Here is a 22,664-nt window from a genome sequence, read left to right as displayed (position 1 = left end):
CTTACATTCAGGCATGTCTTTTATGTCTCTGGATGTGCGTTCAGCTGAATCTGGCAGAATTCCTGTGAGCTGCTGTCTCTAACTTGTACCACTTGGTGCCAAACCCTGCATGATTCTCTGCAAGCGTATTTTAGCTTACACCACCTTTGTTCCAGCTGCGTACTTTACTGCTGGCAGTGCTGGGGTTAGTTCTGTACTACACAGGTCTCCTCCAGCACCTCTTGTGGCCTGTTTTCAGGCTGCTCTGCTTTGGTGGGGAGGTTCATTGCTGTTACAAGGTCCTTCAAGTTCTGTGGGGGTTTTCTTTGGGTAATTTGCTGATGTGCATATTCTCTCCCTCCCTCCCTCCACCCGTCCCGTGTCCCTCTTTCCCCCCCTCCTTCCCTCCATTGCCCCCTTGCCTCCAACTCCCTTCTCTTATTTTGCAGACTTGCATAGCCACCCATGAATCTAATGGGATTGATATTATAATTGCACTCATCTTGAATGACATAAACCCTCTTGGCAAATACTGCATGGACTTGGTGCTTCAGCTGAAGGTACAGTAAATGTAAATTTGTTTATTTAAATTTGAGTAATAATCGAAGACATAACTATGCAAGAGCTCTAGGCAACCTGACATTTACTTAATCCTACCATAGCATAATATACTCAGCAACCTTTGAATACAAACATTGCAAATGAATTCAGCTCAGCTTCTGAATCCTTATCAGGCCCTCTACCACAGACCTTTCGACCCACTGTTGTGTTTGGGAGTATAACCTGAGCTTTTCTAAAAAAAATGCTATCAAAGAGATGCAATATAACCAACATGGAGAGTCTATATTGTGGGCATAAAATCTCATGGGATTGTTAAATGGTAACACTGTACAGACATGTAACAAGTCAGGCATTCTCTGTTTATACTGAACTCTTAAAAATTATTTGAGGAGATGTGAAAAAATAATAATATATCAGGTGACCCATAATGTCAAATAAAGTAGAAAACAAGGCTAAAGTAAATTGTATTTTGTTTCCTTTCTCGTTGTCCTCTGAGGAGGAGGACAAAGTGTAGAGTGGGAGGGCTTGTAATTTTGTTTAGTATTCTCTGGAGAGCTCCATAGGCTCGTAGATGTTTTCCTTTGGTCCATGTGCCAAGTAGAGTAGAACTTGTCCAGGAGGAGCCTTGGGTTATTGCCTTTTCTTGCAGATGGCCTGTTTCCTCTCCACAACCAGCAAATGCTTTGTGGTAGCTGCACTGCATCATATTGGCAACATTATGGATGTCTAATAAAATAATTAATATAGCTATATATCATGTACAATGAAGCATTGAATCAACAGTGCTTTACACATGATTTTAATAACTGTAATTACATTTTTGAATGGCGCTGTAATTCAGGCCCCCCTCAAGCAAAACACTTAAGGAGACATTTAACTTTGAACATGCAGACAGTTCTTTTGAAGTCTAAATTTAATTTTCTGTAAAGACCTAGCTACAATAACTCCAGTGCTATTTTGATTAGCCATTATTATGAAGCTAGCAAATGCTTGTAGAACATATTTTCTATGTAATAACCAAAACTGGAGTTTAGAGGCGTTGCTGCAAGGACCAGTTTGGCCTTGTTCACAGAAGACTATATGTGCCTTACTCTTACTTAAATAGAAAAAATGGTGGTGAATGATAGCAGAAGTTCAAACTGTGGGAATTATTCTGATTTTACAGAATCACAGAGTCATTTAGGTTAGAAGGGACATCTCGAGGTCATCTTGTCCAACCCCCCTGATCAAGCAGGGTTAGCTAGAGCAGTTTTCCCAGGACCATGTCCAGTTGAATATCTCCACAGTTGGAGACTCCACAATCTGTCTGGGCAACCTATTCTACTGTTTGATCACTCCAACAGTAAAAAAGTGTTTTCTTGTGTTTAGATGCAATTTAACGTGTCTTAATCTGTGCACGTTGCCTCTTGTCCTCTCACTGGGCACTGGCTCCCTCTTCTTCATTCCCTCCCATCAGGTATTTAACATCCCTCTAAGTCCTCTCTTCTCCAGGTTGAACAGTCCCAGCTCTTAGCCACTTTTTCTATGAAAAAGGCTCCATTCCCTTAATTATCTTCGTGGATTTTTGCTGGACTTGTTCCAGTAAGTCCATGTCTTTCTCATACTGGGGAGCTCAGAACTGGACACAGTGCTGGGCCAGATGTGATGTCAAGAATTAGATCTGAAGGGGAGCTGGGTCTCTTTAGTTTGGAGAAGAGGAGACTGAGGGGTGACCGTATTAATGTTTATAAATATATAAAGGGTGAGTGCCACGAGGATGGAGCCAAGCTCTTCTCAGTGGCAAACAATGATAGGACAAGGGGTAATGGGATCAAGCTGGAACACAAGAGGTTCCACTTAAATTTGAGAAAAAACTTCTTCTCAGTGAGGGTGCCAGAGCACTGGAACAGGCTGCCCAAGGGGGTTGTGGAGTCTCCTTCCCTGGAGACATTCAAAACCCGCCTGGACATGTTCCTGTGTGACCTCACCTAGGCGTTCCTGCTCTGGCAGGGGGATTGGACTAGATGATCTTTCGAAGTCCCTTCCAATCCCTAACATTCTGTGATTCTGTGATTTAAGAAGTTACTGGGTTTTATTTTGAGTGACAGCACATAGAAATAATATAGCACTGAGTTTACCAGGTGATGTTTAGCATTGACAGTCTGTCAGTGCTCACAGGCAACTCTGAAGTTGGAAATACATACATTTTGCAGTGAAATACAGAATGCAAATTATATAGGCCCACACTCTTACACATACGAACAAGCTCAGACACTGTTTTCAGGGAACATTATATGTTGAACTCATACCCTCAACCAAAGCAAAGGCAATGCAGAATTATATTTTCCCATGCCATCTTAATTTAGCTTGTTTTGCACAAAGTTTGTGATGTGGTATTTAATTACATCTTCATGGATTATATTTTCCACTGGACTCCCAAATTGTTTAGTGAGCAGGGTAGACAGTGTTCACTGAATGCACAGATGGCCAATGTTCTGTTCTGCCTCTTGTTATTTTGAGGGTGACTCTCTGGCCTTCCTTACTGACTAATATTTAAGCCCTGGCACGTAGCATGACCTCAGTATCTGCTACTCTGTATACTGGTAGGATGAAGAGATGTGGAAATGGTAAAGATGTCCAAGGGTAGAGAGAGTCTAATACGAGTATCTTTTTGGCTACATCTAGTTGCTTCACCCCAAAATTCTTATGAGGAGATGAGATGTGAAACCAGGTAAAGAGAAATGAAGACCAGGAGTACTTTGGGCTGTCTTATTTGTAGCACTTGGGAACTGATTTTTTGCAGTAATAATGTGTCATGAAGAACTTTATACTGTATTTTTCAATTAATGGACCTCTTTTCCTCATTGATATCTGGGAATGGAAATCAGATCCTAAGGTCTCAAAGCATGCAGAAAATGAGGTACGAATAGTCAAATGAGCATCTCAATGTCAGTTACAAGTGATCAAAGAGAGAAAAAAACTGGAGAATGCACCTGCCTGGTGTAATTCTAGGCTGTGGCATGGCACTTTTGCTGAGTCAGTGGAAAGAAGCTGGCTGTTGATGACACGAAGTCCTACCCACCCTCTGCCTTTCTTCACTTTCTGGAAGTCACAGCAGCCTTCTCTCCATCCCCAGGGTTGTCTGCACTGGGAGATGGCTTCAAAGTCCTCACCTGTGAGTGAGTAGACTGGTGCCTTCCTCCGCTGTTTCTTCCCCTTCCTTCTCAAGCTAGCTGGCAGCCTGTCTTGTCCCCTTCTCTCCTCAGTTAGAGATTCTACCGATGCTACCACAGCTGACTTGGTCACCACTGTAAGGGAAAACTGCAGCAGAAAATGAAGCATCCAGTTCTTCAGAGCAGCACCCTGTCAGGAGTCTTAATCAAAATGCTGTCCTTTCTCTCTGCCTGGTCTCAATCTCTATGCACATTAAATTTCTGCAGTATAGGTTGCAAGGTAAGGAATCTGACTAGACCTTTCCAATGGACAGTCCTGATTTGATTTTGGAGCAAAGGGGAGCTATGGAAAAATTCATGTGGAGTCCTGCTCTCCTTTAACCAGTCCTAGTCTGGTCTTCTCATCTGTTGTTGTTCTTTGTCCTCATCTCATTCTTGAGTTGGTAAGCCCAGCGTCCTCTGTCCTGGCTTCTCACTCAATTCCCAGAAGGTCCTAGCTCCCCTGCCACGTATAAATCCCCATTCTATTAATCTATCCTCCTTCCATCTATGCCTTCTTTCTGCAGCTGACTTCTCAACCTACAGTCCTCCAGTTGGAGCTACTCAAACCTCAGCTTGACACAGCCTTGAACAACCTGCTTTGAGCAGGGGGTGGGACTGCTGGAAGACTGGTCCAGAGGACAACCTCAAGTGCATGATTTTGTGATTCAACCTGCATGGGTTTTTGATTCTGTGCCCACCGAGAAGAAGCTCTGTGGACTTTTATTTATAAAACTTGCAAGTTTCTATAGTATAGTATTCAAATTGTAATTTAAAAAATACTTACAAGGTGGACAAATTCGGCTGGGTTTTCCCTGGGGACTACAACTTGCATGACTGTGTTATCTTGGCCTCTAGTGCTGCGGATTTTCAGCTCTGCTATCAAAACTTGGAGCTACAAAGGCTGCTTAAAACAGAAGTTGCTTGAACATGCAGAAAATAACATCTTTTTTGCCTCAGTCCCAAAAGCAGCTGAACCTTTTCCTCCAGAATTGCCCATAGTAATTGTCTGAGGCACACACACACTTGTGAGAAATTTGTTTGAATTACTGATGTTGGGCAATAAGCAGCTTTGAATGAAGTTGAATGGTGGGCTGAGAGTTTTAGGGGCCCCTACCTGTATCATGGTACTGCGGTCTGCTGACGAGTACTCAAACAGCTCAGTCTGTAATGGTGAGGGGATGCTGCGATGGGTGAACCAAGGTAACCATGCTCTGCCAGAAAGCCATCAAACCTCCAAAGCCATTCTTCCTCTCCTGTTCACAGCATCAGGTGTAACTGGAAGTCAGGTCTCAGAAGTCTAAGGCACTACTGGGTCACTGCTGCTAGCGCTCGTGCTATTGAATCCATGGGAAGAGAATTCCGTACAAAGCAGCCAGCTGACAAAGTAAAGAATATCTTTATATGTTCCCCCAGGAATATTTGTTAGTGAAACAAGATCCCAGGAATGTATGAAAACAGTTTATTTTATAGCCTTTCAAATAATAACCAGTTGGACCCTATAAAAACCAAAGAGTAAGGAAGCCTCCCTGAATAATGAAACCTTCAGTGTAATACATTTTGCAGTTACCTCTGTTGAGTATGGCTTGAAAGCCATGGCAAAAATTGCCAGGTGGGCAATAAGAAAAGGAAATGGAATTTCATTTCTTCTGCACAGTATAGAAGAAGGCTCTGTAATTAAGTTTAATATTTTTCAATATTTAAAATACTTCTTCCAATATAGCATGCAGGGTTAGTTAGCCTTATAGTGTGCTGACATTAAAATGGGAAAAAAACCCTATTAAATATGTCAGTAAAATAAAATATGGAAGTAGTTTAAAATCTTATCCGCTAAAAAAGTGCTCCTCATAATCTCAATTAAAACAAATGCAAGGTTCGTTAATCCATGAAATAGATTTTTAAATTTGCATTAACTTGGTTTTGTATCTCTAGAACAATGCCTCCAAGCTTTTGCTGGCTATTATGGAAAGCAGGCATGACAGCGAGAATGCGGAGAGAATCCTTTTCAACATGAGACCAAGGGAACTGGTGAGAAAACTTCTGAATATTCATAAATCTTTTGGCTGAAAAAAAATCTGTCATTAAAACATTTCAAAAATTATCTGCATCTAAGCTGAGAAGTGTTGGCAGCGTATAGTGACACAATGTATCAGAATAGTACTTATTCACAAAAAGTGCTTTGAGAGGATCAAGCATGCATGATTTCAGTCTTTATGACTTCATTATTTTTATCCGTTCCAAGCACTTTTCTGTAATTGTTTCCTAACTATATTATCATCTTCTGGTAGACTGTCTTCAAGTACGCTTTGTCAGGGGCTGGGAAATTAAGCTTGTACAGTTTGTGAAACAGTGCTAACAGAAGTGTGTGTATAGCCATATTTTATATTTATATATATATATATATAATAGGTATATTTGTTGTCTGTTATACATATATGTCTCAGGAGCAAACAGACAGACTTACAAGCAGTTGTCGCTGTATTTTAGAACAACCATGATATTTGTGTAGGTCTCCAGGAATTTGAACTGGGTTGTAAGTTTGGAGAAATTGTTCTTAATCCAATTGACCATGTAAGAGCAGTGACTGAAAAACCTGTTTTGTGGGACATCTGTGGGCACCAGCCCCTGCACTGGGGCAGAGCCCAGTGGCCTGTTGGTTTCGGGACTCATCACCATGGTGACACATCAGCATGATGAAGCCATCCCCATGGTACAACCACACGATCAGGCCCTGCATGGGGAATGGAGCATTTCTCCCCTGTTTGTCCTGTAAGAGGCTTTTGAATATTTTGGAATTACCTCATCACCCTGCAAGATCTGTATCTTCCTTTTGTTTTTGGTTTAGTGTTTTTTGTTGTTTTGGTTTGGTTTTTTTCCCCCTGTTAAACTGTATAGATTACAGCCAGCTCTAGGCAGAGAGAGATCATGACTGCATTCTATGTGCTGTGCAAGTCTACCTGTGGTAGCTGTGGCTCTAAAGCATTTTTAAAAACACCTATTCAGAGAGGCTCAACGTCCCTGCTCATTTCTCATGGTTGCAGAAGTTTTGCTGGGGAGAAATGTGGCAGTTTGGAGCTTTGTAAAAATACTTCAAGCTTGTCTTTATTCAGAAGGTGTTTCTCAGGCTGCTCGCTCTTCTTGCAGGGCTGCAGGGCACCTGTCCAGGCTTGAGCTGAACAAAACAAGTGTGTTTGGGGCTTTTTCCCTGAGAATTACAGTTATTTCATCTCTTCTTGGCTGGGTTTGCGTTACAGGTGGATGTGATGAAGAATGCGTATAACCAAGGCCTTGAATGTGACCATGAGGAGGAGAATGGTGATGATGGCATCTCCCCAAAAGATGTTGGCCATAATATCTATATTTTGGCACATCAGGTAAGTCTTGTTTGTTGTGTGGCTGCTTCCAGAGAAGTGTTACATAGTTAAACTCCACACAAAACCTGTCTGATCAAAAAGGGGAGTTTTCCCATCTTCTGATTTCTGGCTCATGTTTGTGTGCAACATGATTTTATCTGGAAAGTTGCTGAGAGCAGAAGTAAGCTGTCTCACTGTGTGAGCAGCCACTCTATGGGATTTGGTAGGCTCTACTTTTGTGAAATAACAATGTAGAGCAAAGCAGTTAATGTCTTTTTAGCTCTGTCTTCTTTTAATGTTAACAGCTCATTTATATCAATCAGTTTGTAAAACACATTATTATTACTATTGGTGTATTTTAAATAGTAACTTCAGTTGTGATACCAAGTAAACTTGAACTGAGAAGATTCTTATTGCTTTAAATATATTAGTTAGACAATAAGAAAAATTTGGCCTTTTTACTGTTTTCTGCTTTCAAATTATATTGTAGTTCCCTCAAGCTTTTCTTAATCACTCTTACTTCTCTGCTGGCAGAGGTAGATGGTACACCAAAAGCTTCTATTTAATGGGATATTAATTCTTTAGAGCAGTTGGTATAAAAAAATACTTTTATCTTTCAATTATGTTACGAGTATTGAAAAGATTTTTTTAAAATTAAAAAAGAAAAGACCACATATTTCTTGATTATATCATGAATGATAGCATTTGGTATGTCATTTAAGGGCCAAAGTTTTAAAAAATGTTTTTACTAAGAAATAAATGAATAGGGATAAGGAGTGTTCTACATTCATTATGCTTATTAAGTGTTGTTAGGAATTGAATGCTCAACGGGAAAAGAAAAGAAAGCAATCTATAGTCACACTAGTATTATGCAATGTTTCTTTCAAGCAAGGAATGCAAAAACAGTTACTGAGTTATGCTTGCGTGCTTGCAGCACATTCAAATAAGTAAGTGTTGTTAATATGTTGTTGTTGTGGTTGACCACGTTCTACTCTTGTATTGCATGTAGGACTGTATATATCATCGACGATCACAGAATTTTTAGAAAGCAACTGTAGCTCCTTAGCTTGTATGATGATTCACTCCTTGTACGAATGCTTATAATGTAAATTCAAATGCCCGCCAAATTGAAACATTGGTGTTTTGTGTCTTCTCCCTACAGTTTCTGTTAAGAGACTTAACAGAGTTTGTGACAATGGAAAATAATTTTGGGGGAGTAGAATATAGGCGTAAAACTATATATTAATTGACTGCTGGGGTCATTTTACAAAAGAGGTCACTACCAAGGGTACACTAGCTAGCTGAGGTGTAGATTAAGCTCTGTCCCTAGATACATATTCAGGGTGCTGGGGAGGTGCATGGTGCCACTGCACAGCTATTCTAAATGTCTGATCCATAGTTGGCATTATGGTTGTATAAGGCTGGATATTTTTGCAGCGATTTACTGAGTTCCTTCCTGTTCTGTAAAATTAAATGGCATGATTGACTCTGTATGCTGTAAAAATATCCATCTTTTTACACAAAAAAAAAAAAAAGGCTTTTCCTCTTCTTGCATTTCTGTGACACAGTACATGTGTCTGCTCACAATAGCTTTGCACCCATGTCAAGCCCCATATCAAAACAATGCAATGGAGCGGCAGGCAATCTGGGGCCTTTCTTTGTCCTCCGCTAATGAAAAGCTATGATTCTTGGCACAGGACTGCTGATCTTTGACCCCAAGCTCTCTCCATGTGTGCCCTTTCACTCGCCCTGGGATGGGCAGGATACGAGCGTGGTCCCTCCTCAGTGAGGCCATTGTTGCCAGGTTCCTTTGCTGGCTCCACTCTCCAAACAGCCTCTTACATTTTGCTATGTTGAATTGGCTTTTTGGTGGCTGGGCCTTCCACTGGGCTTAGCTGACCTGATTTCCGTAATATTTCTTTGCTGTGGTCCTTGCAGTTTCACCGTTCCATCTGACTTATTTTTTTTTCTGCAACATGTGGCTCTTCAGTCACTTTCCTGACAGTTGCTTGTGACCAGTTGCTCTAGTTACAGCTTTTTTGTCCCTCTGGTATAGCAGAATAAAGACCAAGAGTTCCTCTTTTTGCTGTTACAGCCCTCAAACACAGACAGTTTATTTTGGGGAGCTCAGACTTTCAGTTTTTGTCGTTGCACTCTTCAGGGTGATGGCGGGTTCTGCATTTTGCCACCACTACATCCTTCCTTGCCCTTCCTGTGGTTGGTTTTACCAGAAGCAAAAGGCATTCTTGTAAATGTTTGACCCACAGTGCATAGAAAGTTATAAATTTGTCACAAGCAAGGCTGAGATTTCTGTTACTGAATCTCCTTTGCAGCCTCCCAACCACTATCCCAAATGCCGATGCAGGCACATGTATGCAAGTGCATGTGTGCACATGTACATCATAGACCACGCACACGTACATCACACACAGAGAGGTGCGTGGGCACAGCACCCTGAGACGTGATGGTAAGAGGCTGACTGTTAAATATACCGTGTCATGGCGGTTATCACATCTCTTCCACGTGTTTCCCTGTCCCCTCTTTATTTCCTCATCCTCCTCAAGCCTGCCATGTGCCATAGCTGTGCTGCTTCCCCTGCACTGACTCCAGGCTATCTCGATGCTGGTGCTCCTCGCTTTTCCCATTCGACACATTGTGAGCAGAGAGGAGAAGGGGGCGGCACGGAGAGAAAGCAGAACTGACTTATCCATGAGGAACTACCCTGAGCTGTGCCCCCGGGCTCCTTCCAGAAGCAGTTCTTCTACAACTGGTTGTGAAGGAGTGACTCAAACTGGTGCTTGAGGTCACATCGCAGAAAAATAAGCCTATTATTGCTAGATAGGGAACATATGCAGTTCTCTTGAAAATCCACGGAAGAGATTCCGTTTTCTTCGTCTTGCTCAAATGCCGTGCTGAGAGCCAAGCCATCAACTTGACATTGCTAATTTCTTACAGTAGGCTGGAGTTAATGCCAGTGGTCTGTTATGGAGAGCTACACCAGCTCTTACACCTCTTCTTTTCCAGCTGCAGTGAAAAGAAATTGGTGGAGTATTTTTATTACCGTACTTTTAAAAGATCATGTTAAAGCAGGCTACACTTTGTTTTGCAAAGTTAGTAAGGCTGTCCACGAAAGGACTTCATCTTGATGTGATGTCTCTGTAGAGATTATGAAAGCTTTTGACATAGTAGCACAAAAGAGTTTCATACTTACTTCTTATGTCCAGAAGCATTAGTGTAGGAGAATCAAGTTTTGAAATGGCTCCCAAAAAAAAAGAAATCACGAAAGGCTAAAGAAATTCTCTGGATTTGCAGGTTACTGCTTGAGCTTGCTACCTGTTAGTTACAACAAAGTATTGTGGTAGTTTGTAAACTAAAAACCTTTCTTGGAGTTAGTGCTATTTCTATGAAGTTTATAACCCTTTTACATTTTACTATAAAGTAAGATAAGCCACTGGTTATAACCACAGGCTCCTGTAGTTTGCATGCGTGTATATATGTTCCTCTGTTAACAGAAAATACTTTGGTGTGTTTCTCTGTGTTTTTCAGCTAGATGCAAACTCTCTAAATCAGGCATGGAGCCCAAGCTAATACACTGTGCCCTTCAGCACGGGTTTTATTCATGAGGCTTAGAAGAACGTGAAATAACGTTACATAGCTTCTAGTCAGCTTGCAGCATGGGCAGAATGCACTTTCATCTGCCTGTAAAACTACATAGATGCGTCCTTGGTCTAGAAGGATGTGAGTGAATAGGGAAGCAAATTGTCATACTAAAACAAATTTTTCAAATTTTCAGTGCCTTGTGACTTCCTCCACCTGGTTCCCAAAGCTGTTGCAGGAGTATAGGGGTACTAACCTAGCGTGTCACCCCTTTCATGATGCATGTTCTGTGTTCTCAGACAAGCAAAATGTTTATTCAACTGCTCAATTTTAAGCATGTGCTTAAAGGCCTTGCTGGACAGAGAGTGTAGGTCTTGGAACTCCACAGCACCTTTGTAACCTCCAGGTAAATAGAAGAGTGGATTTTTTAATGAGGTTAAGCTACAAACTTATTTAAATCCTAACAGAGTACCAAAACTACTTATATTTTTATAATTCCCTGGTGGCACTAAGGCTTAATGAAAAGTCATTTCCTCCATCTCATAAGGTTAGAAGAAATTAATGCTGCTTGATATCAATGCAGGTATACAGCATAAACAAACACGGGCTCAAAACAGGCTGTCTTCTCATAGACTAACACAGCTGGAAGTGTTCTTCCATTGATAAGTTTTTAAAATAAACCCAAGGAAAAGCGGCAGGATACACTGTGAATTGTAAGGTTCTTACTGCAGGTACTACTAAGCATCCTATAGCACTTGGACAGAGTGAGTAAGTCATACTTCTTCCTCTCTGGTGCTGATTTTAAATGGACTGAGCAAAATAAGTCATTTGGCCTTATATGTTCTTAATATACATTAATACATTAACAGCAGAATCAAGATTTCATTGTCAAACTTGGCAAGCTTTATCAAACTGGCTTATTGCCATGTTTACTGCATGCAGTATATTGCTTATTAGTGTATCCACATGAAAAATATTTGCTAACTGGGCAATTAAAGTAGCAATAATTGATGGCAGGATTTATAGTTTGGGAGTAGTGGTGCACTGCAGGCTGTTTTTTGAAATAAAACTGGTTTGATAATAGGACTTGGCAATGATATATCAAGGAGAAACTAAAGTCAGTTTTAAAAAATGTAGCTATCTAAGTCTATAAAATTCTAAGAAGCACAAAGCTTTTTTTTTTTTTTTTTTTCTGTGGGTTTGTGTTTAACATGTCCTATGTCTTTCATCAGGTTTGAGTACAGCAAGGGCTGGGACCAGCTTTATTCTCCATATCGATGTTGTACCTAGAACTGCATGGTTCTGGGACTCTTATATGCTACAGCAGAACAAATAAATTATAATAATTACAGTCACTTCAGAAAATTTTAAGAATTAATCTTACCTTTCATAGGATTTTGGAACAGTTAAAAGCTTTCATTAATTTTTTCCCCTGCCTCTTAAAGTAAGTGGTATTTTGCCTGGTGTTATAGGTAAAGATACCAAGCCAGAAGCAGGTGTAGACAAGTTATTAGCTGTCATGGGAAGGGAATACAGCTTGTTTGATTCCCCAGTGCTTTGTTTTAACTGCTGCAGTTGTTTTCCTCTTATGCTCACTCAATCCCAGCTACTTTACTAATGAGGAAAATTGACATTTATTGGGTAGTACAGTTGAGAAGTGCATTATCACTGAGCACAATAGTACTCCAAGAGTCTTTTAGAGAGATCATGCTAATGTGTATTTTTCAAATAAGCTTTCCTGTGCTGCTAATATTAATATTATGAATTGTTAAGGCAAGAAGAACTTTCATGAGATAACAGATACAAGTGCGTGCATGTGTGTGAGGTGGGTATTGTAAGGAGTAAGTTCTTTTGTGGGTTGTTATTTTTGATGTTGTAGCTTGGAGCAGCTGCCAGATTTCCTTTACTTGCCTGTATTTTAATGTTAGACAGATGAACTTAGACCTTGGTCCTCCTTTTCCCTTGTGTTTTTGTGTGTTTGCATAAAATACAATACATATACTATAAAGTAAATACAAATTCTCATACCCATCCATTTGTCTTGACCCACATATAATTCAAGTCAGGACGAGGGATTCCATGGCAAGACCTTACTTAAAATGATGGGAGGAGATCTTCCATGGTTTAATGTGTGGGGAACACAAGAAGTAATACTATGAATGTGTGCCTTCAAATACGAGATAGGATCACTGCATATAACTTGTCCTTTAATATGAGAATCCAAAGCTTTCTGAACTGACTGGGTTGTCCCAGACAGACAAAACAGTATTCTGTGTGAAGTAAGTGTGACTTGTGGTCAGGAGTAGTTTTTTGGTGAAATTTGGCTGTTTAAAAATAAATGTTGATGAAGAAGGCAGAAATTAATTACTTAGTATTGTGCATGTACAAGCAGCTTCTGTAAGATACAGCAAAGAAACACATGGAAGGCTATTTAGGATAACAACCTCACTAGGCTACAGTGAGCATGCAATGGCTGAAATGATAACATCATGGCTATGGAACGGAAAAAAAAGATTAACAAAAACCAAGTGGAAAAGTCTTACAAGAACACATTTTCCCCTTCTCCCTTGATGGTGGTTGTAGCAGCACAGAACATTGCCTAAAAGAGATCTCCCTATCCTGTGGATTCCCAGAATGTGTTGCTCTAAAGGACAGGCTTACTCTCCTGCAGTTGGGAAGCATCTTTCAGCCCCAGCAAGGATCCTCCAGAAGAGTTGAGATCTGGGAACTACATTGGTTCAGTGAATTTTTAAACTTGCGGACCTGTTCCTGCCCATCCTCTGCCTCAGGTAGATGCTTTGCTCAAAAACAGAGCTGTGGCCTATTAGTCCCCTAAGTGTCTGTCTTTACAAAACATTAGGTTGTGTCTAGGTTCTACTGACAAAGATTTTGGGTTGATCCTGTTCTATGAACACGATGGCTTGGTTCATTTCATTTGAATTTTTAGACATCTCAGACTGGTACACTAAAAGTGGGGTCTTTAGTGTATGAGAACAGGATTTTGGAAAAAAAAAACAAAAAACAAAAAACAAACAAATAAGGAAAAGGTCTGGGCTTGTCTGTTTTAAATGGATGTACTCTACTGGAATCACTGCTTATGTTGAGTGAAAATATGGATCAATCGCATTTTATGTAGCAATGACCATTTTCAAATTTGGCAGCTGATGTGAGCAAGCAGCAATTGGTAGGTGTTGTTGGAGGTTGTTTTCCCAAGCACGTGATGGCAAATGGAGAAAAATGCTACACATGCTTAGATAAACGGACTATCTTTCGAAAGCAGAAGTTGATCAAACCTGTCCTTTAGGGTAAACCTGTCTTTCAGGATGAATAGCTGTGAGTTTATGCAATAAGGATACTCCCTTTCTGCAGGACAGGTAGAAGTTTTAGAGCTAAAGGATATTGGGTTTTGCAAGGCTTTGCTGAGGTCTGCATTTTTTCGGTTTTTTGTTTGTTAGTTTCCCTCTCCTTAACAGAGAAGCTCTTGCTGATAGCAGTGCCCAAATAAAGGGCTAATGGGTACCAGTCCTGGGAACCGTGACTGTCAGGGGACTCGTATCCTTGGCTGCCAGACCTGAAACTTCTCATAGAACTTTTATGCTCCACATGTTGTTTTGTAGTTATCATCCTGATGAGACAGGCTATGGCATCAAAATGACACAGGCTAATTAAATGTCAGCAGAATCAGAAGCTGTTGCAAGGCTTTTACACTTAGATTGCCAAGATTGAAACAGAAGCCAATGACGCACATCACCCTCCTCGCGGCTCATTAGGATGGTATATAACTGTACCTTCAGCCAGCTACAGTATAGAGAGACAGTACGGAGGCTGCCACAGGGGCTTGACACTAATGAGCACCTGAAAGATTAAACAAATGTCTGTGGCTGCTGGTAGGTCTCAGGTTAAAACCTTGGCAACTTGTGCTCGTTGTTAGGTCTTGGGTTGAAACCTTGGCAACTTGTCCTTCGATGTTTTCTTTTTCTCCCCTTCTCCTTAGAAGCATTCTCCTCAGAATCCTGTCATGACTTTGATAGGGATCTACGTGGGGCCCTCTGTTTTCCCCTGGTCTCCTGTTGACTTAGGCTGCTAAGAGCTGCTAGGATTCGGACTAGAGCTTTTTACTGTAGGCTGGGCACAAATGTTTTAACTTATTTTCATTTTTCTGGTTCTGCTTCTCCAGAGTAAGACCAAGTGTCCATTATACATATGTGTGTGGTTTATTATATGTAATATTAATGAGGGCTATATCCTGTTTGGCTGTGGTGACTGTGCGTTTCACTAGTGCACAGGTGGCCTTAATATTTCTGCTTTGTGCGTTCCTTCTTCTATCTTTAACTTCTGTAATCCTGAGTCCTTTTGGTTTGTGGTTTGCAAGATTTTTTTGTCATTGGGAAATATGTTGTATTGGTGTCAGAGCCCAAATGTTACACCAGAAGAAATATCCTTTCTTTGTCAAATGTCTGCATTGTGAAATCTTCACATTAGTCTGTGGTTTTACTCTGAAAATGGGCTGTGGGACAATGACTTACTGTTTAAGACAATCTCTGCTCTCAGGCTCTATTTGCAGTCCTGTATTAGTAATAAACATGCTACCTTTTTATTGTGATCCGAAGCAGAATGGGCTTGGAGAATTACTTTAGTTCTCCTTTGATTCTGTATCACCAGCAGCGCAGTTGCTTAGCTTCCCACTTTAAGAATGGGTCTTCGTTTAGCCGTATCCTCAGCTGGTCTACATGGGAATTACTCCACTGAAAGTAGGCAAGCAATACTGATTTGTACTAACAGAGAGTACTCAAACCATGGAGCTCCCCACTTGCAACTGGCATGCACAGTCTTCATGAAGTGATGATATATGGGTGAAAAGGAGCATGGCTTGACTTAAAGCTTTCGGATTGAATTTCCATGGAAGAGCGTTAAGAAGAAATGAAAATCATTTTACTTGTACACTGAGTAAACTCAATCCAGAAGTTGTTGAGTGACAATAAACGTGGAACCACACAGAGCCATCTTTGCAAAGTCAGTCTTCAAAGTAGGCTGCACTTCCACTTGCCCTCAACTGCAGTGCATACATATTGTCTACTCAGAGATGTATGTAACGTACCTACTTACTTCACTCCGATTGCAGCAAACTCCCCTTATTAAGAAAGCTGAATTACACTAAGTGTTAAATTGTAATAGTGGACTGTAGGTGGAGGCTTGCTCTGGAGGCAAAGCTGGCCTTTTCCATTAAAGGCGACTTTCAAATGAACCAAAGTGCTCTTTTACTTATATCTAAAGCACAACTAACATATTTTACTCTAAACTAGGAGGAACTTGCTTCCTTTGTTTGTTTGAGGGGAAGTGAGGGTAACCTTGGAAATATCATGAAGTCTGGTCTTACTTAATATTACCAGAGAAGTTCTAATAGGCCTCAGATATCTGCCTTGTGAAATCCTATACCTTAATTAAAAGCAGGGGGGGACATCTTCTCTAATAAAGACATAGGTTTTTATCCATCTCAATTGTTCAGCAGGCACTGAAGTAACTACGGGTTAAGAAAAATAAAGAGCATTAATCAGAATGTCAAAATATGTCTGTTCCTCACAGTTGCTCAGTTTTAACTCTCATCTCCTCTGATGTCATAATTTAATCAGGTATTTCAGTCACAGAGTTGTCCAGAATAGGCAAGATCTTAATCTGCAAATAGGCAGAGCTACCTCAGTTGCCATCCTTTTTATTTCACTTATTTAACACAGTGCAAAAACCGAAAATTAGGTCCACCTTGCACTTTTTCTGAGGCAGCTTTAAGACTTACTGATTAAAAGCGTCCAGCTGTGAAATTTAGTTTTAACAGCTGATTGTGCTTTTCTACCCAAAAGTGAGGTGATCAGTTACTTATGACCACCAGTAGGTTTACAGGAGTAAAACACCTTCAGACCTGCACACGGATATAAGCATCTCTTCAGCTTGGGGTCAAACAAATGCTTTCTCTGCCGTTATGTATGGGCAAGGATTTTCTGAGTTTGTTTTACGAATGATGATCTATAGTAGCCTTAAATGAACTTGGTCTTTTCAGCCTTTTCTTTGTCTGTCTGCAGAGCACCATTAGCTGGTAGGTGGTTGGGTAAAGCAGCATTGTTTGTGAATGTCTCATGAGGAGGGAGATGAAATTTTTACCCTTTTGCTCTCCCACCAAGAACTGTTACTTCATAGGTGCCAGGTGAAAGTGCTCTTCTGAGGCAGTAGCTATAATACAGAATTGGAAAGAGCAACTCACCATTTTCCTTTCTCTACTCTCTGTTCCTAGGCCCCCACAGTATTTTTTAAAGACATCGTGCTCTGCTAACTGGAGGGTGAGGCAAACATTCAACAGCATGATTAAGAAAGCTGGAAAATCTCACCACTGTAATTATTTGAAGGGAGACATCTCTCAGTTCCTGTTCATTTCCATGCTTAGTAACTGCCCTGTTTTGTACCCCACAAAGTATATACATCAGACCCTTGGACAGATTAGGAAATGCGTGTCTCTTGTGAATTTGACAGACTGCAGCTTCAGTTGTTTACTTGCTGTTTTAGTCTCACATGTTTTTGACCCTTAATAACCAAATTAGGGTCTTCTGCATGTTGTGCAAATACCTGTGAAGAGGTGGGATGGTAACAGGATTGGCTATGAACAGACTTTTTATTTTGCTGTTGCTGTAACAACTAAGAGGACCACAGAATGCCCATACACAAGTGCTTGAATCATGGAGGCTGAGTCGTGATACTAACCTGGAACTGAGGACTTAAGCCTCTTTAATGAGTTTCATTGAAGATATTGGTAGATATTTCATCCCTGCCTCTACAAGTGCAGTGCATGTACAGTAGCCATTTTCCAAGCCATACCTGAATGTAGCAGAGCTGGGGATTATATCATAGATTGGATTGGTGAACTTCATCCATCTTAAGCTGTCACAGTGTGCAAAAGATACCATGGCACTGTACTGCAAATGTATGAGATGAGACTTAAGTGTGGGGAAACATGAAGAGGGAGCCAGCGATGCACGTCTCACACTTCGGGTCTGAGACTGAGCTGGTTTCTGTGTAGTTTGGGTAGACCCTGGAGAAGAACATGAGCCTGTTCTGGAAGTATCAGCCCATATGTTAATTTCTGCTCTACTCTTGGTGCCAGAGGAAAGGAGGTTGACTGCCAGTCAATGTCTTCTAGCTTATTATGGTTTACAAAAGGAAGTATGTCCACACTTAAGACTTAGAGACTTATAACTGTGGTTCCCCTCAGCACATTGCCCCCAAAATAAGACATAAACAGTTCCTCCTTTTGTTTGTGCCAACCTTCCTTTTCTTTAGAAGCCACGTGCTGGACAGCAGTAGATAGCTATTTTGCAGAGAATAACTATTTTGAATAAGAAGAGAAACCGAGAAAGTAAAGTGCTAGATAGTGGAAGGATTTTGAGACTTCCTGAAAAGGGTATGCCATTCACAGCTCTCTTATCTCAGGTTTATGTATGTATTTTGTATGTATATAGATATTGATGGCTTTTAGAGGTGAACACTTTATTTGCTGTGTGGATTTGGGATCCATATGCTTGCTGGTCTGTTGCTGGTTTTGGTCTTTCTCAAACTGGGTCTGTACAATGTTGGTGAGTGTGCCAGTAAGATCTTATTATTTTGGACACAATGTTTTATCTACCTTTCATAGAGGTTTGATGTGGCTGGGATCTTCTTCCTTGTTATGCTGTGAGGAAGACTAGTTGCAGTAACTCTGCCCTTGCTCTTTTTTCTGCCTTTTCCATTGAACTTTCTCGTTATCTTCCCATAATCACGTCTAACACTTCTATCATCTCTTTATGTCCCTCTGTCCTGTATTCTCCAGAATTTTGCTTGCAATAATCGTAGGAGACAGTCTACAAATGTGACCAATGTATGAATTGAGCTGGTTTGGCTCATGGAGGCACAGCTGCCTATGACAGTTTACAAGTAACATGCTGAGATGTTTCAAACCCACTCCCCTCAAATTAATTTTGTTTTGTTGCAATACATTTTATCTGACCTGAACTTTTCCCACACATACACTTTTCTTTTTTTGCAAGTAAGCTTTGCCTGCAAAAGAAATTACAAAGACGACAAATGGAAGTAAAGCTCATTGAAATATTAGCAAGTAATTTTGGCTTCTGCTGTCTTTCATCAGGGATAAAAGAACAGCAAAACCACATCAAAAATAGCAATAAAATTACTGTGGGGGCTGCAAACATAATAGTGATAGAGATAACTTGACTGTGGTGGTTTCTCTTACGTGATAATGTCAAGGTGTTTTATTTCTCCCTTTGCTGTGAGGAAATAGTAGATCACTATTATCCACAATTTGTTGTGGAAGCTGGGGAGGAGAGGTGGTTGTCTCAGAGGTTACATGAGGCCATGGAAGACCCAGCAACAGAATCCAAAGCGTCTGGACCACCCAGGGCCCTGCTCATGTACCACAAGCCATCAGGGGAAGATTAAACTCTTTTGGTTGCTCTGTACAGTATAATCATCTAAATGAAATCAATGAATACTTGATTTGAGAGTCTCCCATTGCTCCATCCCTGCTGTTCCTAATGTTTGTTAACAGATTGCTTTGTGGTAGAGTGCAAAGGTGCCGCTCTATAAAACTGTAATGACTTCTGGAAAGGAAGTTGCCGTGTGTATTGCAGAAAGCACCATTCAGTTTTGATTGGAACATGGGGAGTTGAGAAGTTGTTATTGCTGTTAGTACAACCAGTTGGAATAAAAATTTCTGCTCAGTTATGGTTAAGATGACATTTCCTTTCTCCTTGCTTTCTTTCTCTCCTTGTTTACCGATGGAACAGGAGTGTTCTCATTTGCCCTGGGCAGGGAGCTGGTGTGTGGTAAGGTCCTGGCATGCTGAGTAAAAGGATCTCATTGTCTGTCACACAACTTATTTGCTACTCCCTCGACTTTCTTTTTGCTGTTGTTTCTCAGTCCTTGAGGTTTTTCTTGTCAGTCCCCAGGAGCCTTTTTTATCCTTTCTCACTCTCTAAGCAGAAAGCGAAGCATTCAGTGAGATGACAGGGGTTTCCCCTTGTGAGGGGGGTTTGGTGGTGCCAGATCTCACACAGATCTCGCTCCAGGAGCCAAGCGATTGAAGGGGAAAAAAGAGGAAGAGATCGCAGCTGTACATGAGCCCCAGCTGCATGAGTGTTTGCACAGCAAGGTGAAACTAATCTGAACAGATGCAATTATTCTGCTGTTGCTGCAAGTTATATTGTGTCTTGTTTGTCCTGGTGAAAGACTGCTGGCCTTTGGGCTGGCAACCCTACACTGCAGTGCATCTGGTTACTGACAGGGTACAGACGAAGATGATTCACAGCAGATCTACCAGTTGTCACGCACGGGGCAGCAGCCCTGTACAAACAGCTCTTGCCTCACTTCCCCCAAGGTCTGTAGTTCATGAACTTCCAGGATCGTGTAGTGGCCTCCCTCTGCCCTGACACGTGAGACGGGGCTCACTGGCACCCCAGAGGGTTGGCTGGTGAGCCTCAGCTGGGGCGTGGGGTACGTCCAGAGAGGGCACTGTGCACTGCTCTTGCTTGCAAGCACACCACACGTCCGGTTCCCTCCCCAGAAGGAGCCCCAGTCCCCAGCACACCCCTGCCTGCTGCCTGGCCCAGTGCCCTTCCCCTGTCAGGTGTGCCTGTGCGCCAGACATCTTCTCCATCAGAGAACAGCCTTGCTGCCGCTTTGCAGCTGTGAGAAGGAACTTGAGAGAACTGGTGACAAAGATAATAATTTTAAAAATAATTTTGTTTCTATTTTTTTGAGGTGTTTGTAATACTTGTTAGTAATACTGTAAATACACAGTGTTTCAAGGCACAGGAACTGTTTATGTCTTTATTTGTGCTTCTCAGCCTGTTATCCAGAACTTATAGTAATTCTCCATTGGCCTTTTCTAGAAAATCAGTTTAACACTTTTGACACTTTGCCAGTGAACTGACTCCTCCGTGAAAACCCTGGTTGCTTACAGGATGCTAAGCCTCGCCCATTTGGATCCTCATATACCATTCTAGTCATAAAAAATCACCTTTATCCCCCAGGTTTGTTAGTCTCAAAATGCTAGAGGGTGAAACAGATCTCACAGAATTTGGCAGTCTACAGTTTGCTGTTTCTAGTTTGTATTTATCAGACTCCTGTCCCTTTTGGTGCCTGAAGCAAACCCTACTGAAATTGGCAGGAGTTTTGACAACTGTTTTGGCTGTGTACTGGGTTAGACCTCATGTCTCCAGTGAGGACTGGGCCTCAGAAGAGACCTTTGCAGTGTCACAAATCAAGGAGTTATTGACAGGCAGACAACGTGGACGTTCACAGCTTTAAATAACTTTTCTTTGAGAACATTTAAATAGCTGCATTTTTGTTCAAGGAAATCTTGACTTCAAAACAAAAAGCCTGTAGGAATTTCCTGTGTTGTTGATTGCAAAAGATGGGTTTGCTGTGGTTTTGCATGCTGCTGATCACATATGGAATTCCGAATGACTAGCAAATCTGATTTGATAATCATGTGTGAGGAGTTTAGACTGAATTTTACTTGTAATTCTGTCATTTATCTCTACTGTTTCTTTATTAATGTCTTCAGCATTCTTGGTCTGTCCTCAATCTTTCACATTTTGTACTGATTCTTTATTACAGTATTTTCTGAATTTTTGAAGTAAAAGTCTTTCAAGATGAACAATAGTCCTTCCTTGAGAAATGACTGAAAGCCAAGTGATCTTCATTCATATTGCTATTGCCTTACACATCCATTCTTTGGAAATCACTGTATCAGTGTATGTTATTGCTTCCTCACCCCTACATGCCTTTATGAGTAGTAAAATATAGTGTTGACATTTAAAGTATCATCAGTGGCATGGTTGATGGGTGAGTGAATGCCTGACTAAGAAAGTGATATTTTTGGGGGGTTCTCTGCAAAGTCAGGCTCTAGTGATGGTTTGGTTTAGTGGTTGTTTTTTGGGTTTGTTTGTTTGTTGTGTGTTTGGTTTGGGTTTTTTTGGTTTTTTTTGTTTTTTTTAATATGTTAGTTATGCTTGGTGAGCATTTTTGAACTTTCCTTTGCAAACATAGATGGGGCTGATCTTTTTATTATAGTCACTGTTGTCCATGCTCATCTGGGGTCTTGTCCTTCAGCTGCCTCAAAAAGTTTGTGCAGCACTTTGGAAATAACACTTAACTATATCACAGGAGTTAAATATGAAAATAAAGTCAGTCAGAGCTTTTACTGCCTTTACATGCCAGTCACAGGCTGTCACCTAGGGTGTATTATCAGTTTGGATAAGCTTCCCATATTTTAGGTTCACAGTTTGTCACTACATTGTTATTTTCATTGCTATGTCTTTGATCTCAGAAAAAGCTCTGCGCTGGTCGAGGAGTCTGTTGACACAGTCCCCTTTGCCCATTTGGGTCTTTGAGCTCATTACAGGGTGAAAGAAGGATCATGAAAACAGAGCTTCAGACAACATTGTTGTTGCCAAATAACATAGCATTTATAAAACTGTTCTGTGTCTTACTGTGGGCCTCTGCTTCATATCTGAGCTTTCAAAGATTGTTGTCCACACCATGCTTTCATTGATGTAGTTGCAACAATGCAAAAATATTAGCAGTACTTGGCTTTGTGTCAATGCAGAGGAATCCATCCCACACAGGAACTGCAATACAAGTAGAAAATAGATCCTTTGCCCTGAGGTTACTGTCCGAAGGTCTAGACTACAGAGAGCGAGTACAGAGAGATGAGGAAACAGAAAGAAAGTCATGAGCACTTATTGCCCAGCACTACTGCTGACAGCTTTAGGTAGGTTTCCCCTCTGAAATCTGCTGCAGTTCCTTCAGCTTGGTCAGCAATCCCTGGTTGTTTCCCAGGTGCTTTTGCTGGCAGAAATCCTGCTCTGTTCTTCAGATCATTTTGTCTAGTGCTAGCATCAGGAAGGCCCAGCTGCGTGGTGCCAGGCTCCCTACACACGTC

The 22,664-nt window shown here is 41.1% G+C and overlaps 1 protein-coding gene across 3 annotated transcripts in view; it reads left to right on the top strand.

The window, feature by feature from the left end:
- ITPR2 (inositol 1,4,5-trisphosphate receptor type 2) overlaps window positions 1-22,664 on the top strand; it is a 278,837-nt gene that overhangs the window by 200,844 nt on the left and 55,329 nt on the right. For all 3 annotated transcript variants that reach the window (XM_071816102.1, XM_065845412.2, XM_065845403.2), the window contains 3 exons: window positions 429-539; window positions 5,664-5,759; window positions 6,986-7,105. In XM_071816102.1, coding sequence (XP_071672203.1) covers window positions 429-539; window positions 5,664-5,759; window positions 6,986-7,105 — 327 coding nt within the window. The remainder of the gene's footprint in view (window positions 1-428; window positions 540-5,663; window positions 5,760-6,985; window positions 7,106-22,664) is intronic.

This window comes from Patagioenas fasciata, chromosome 1, assembly GCF_037038585.1.
Source record: "Patagioenas fasciata isolate bPatFas1 chromosome 1, bPatFas1.hap1, whole genome shotgun sequence".
Taxonomy (NCBI): Eukaryota; Metazoa; Chordata; class Aves; order Columbiformes; family Columbidae; genus Patagioenas; species Patagioenas fasciata.
This window is presented reverse-complemented; position numbering and strand designations above follow the sequence as displayed.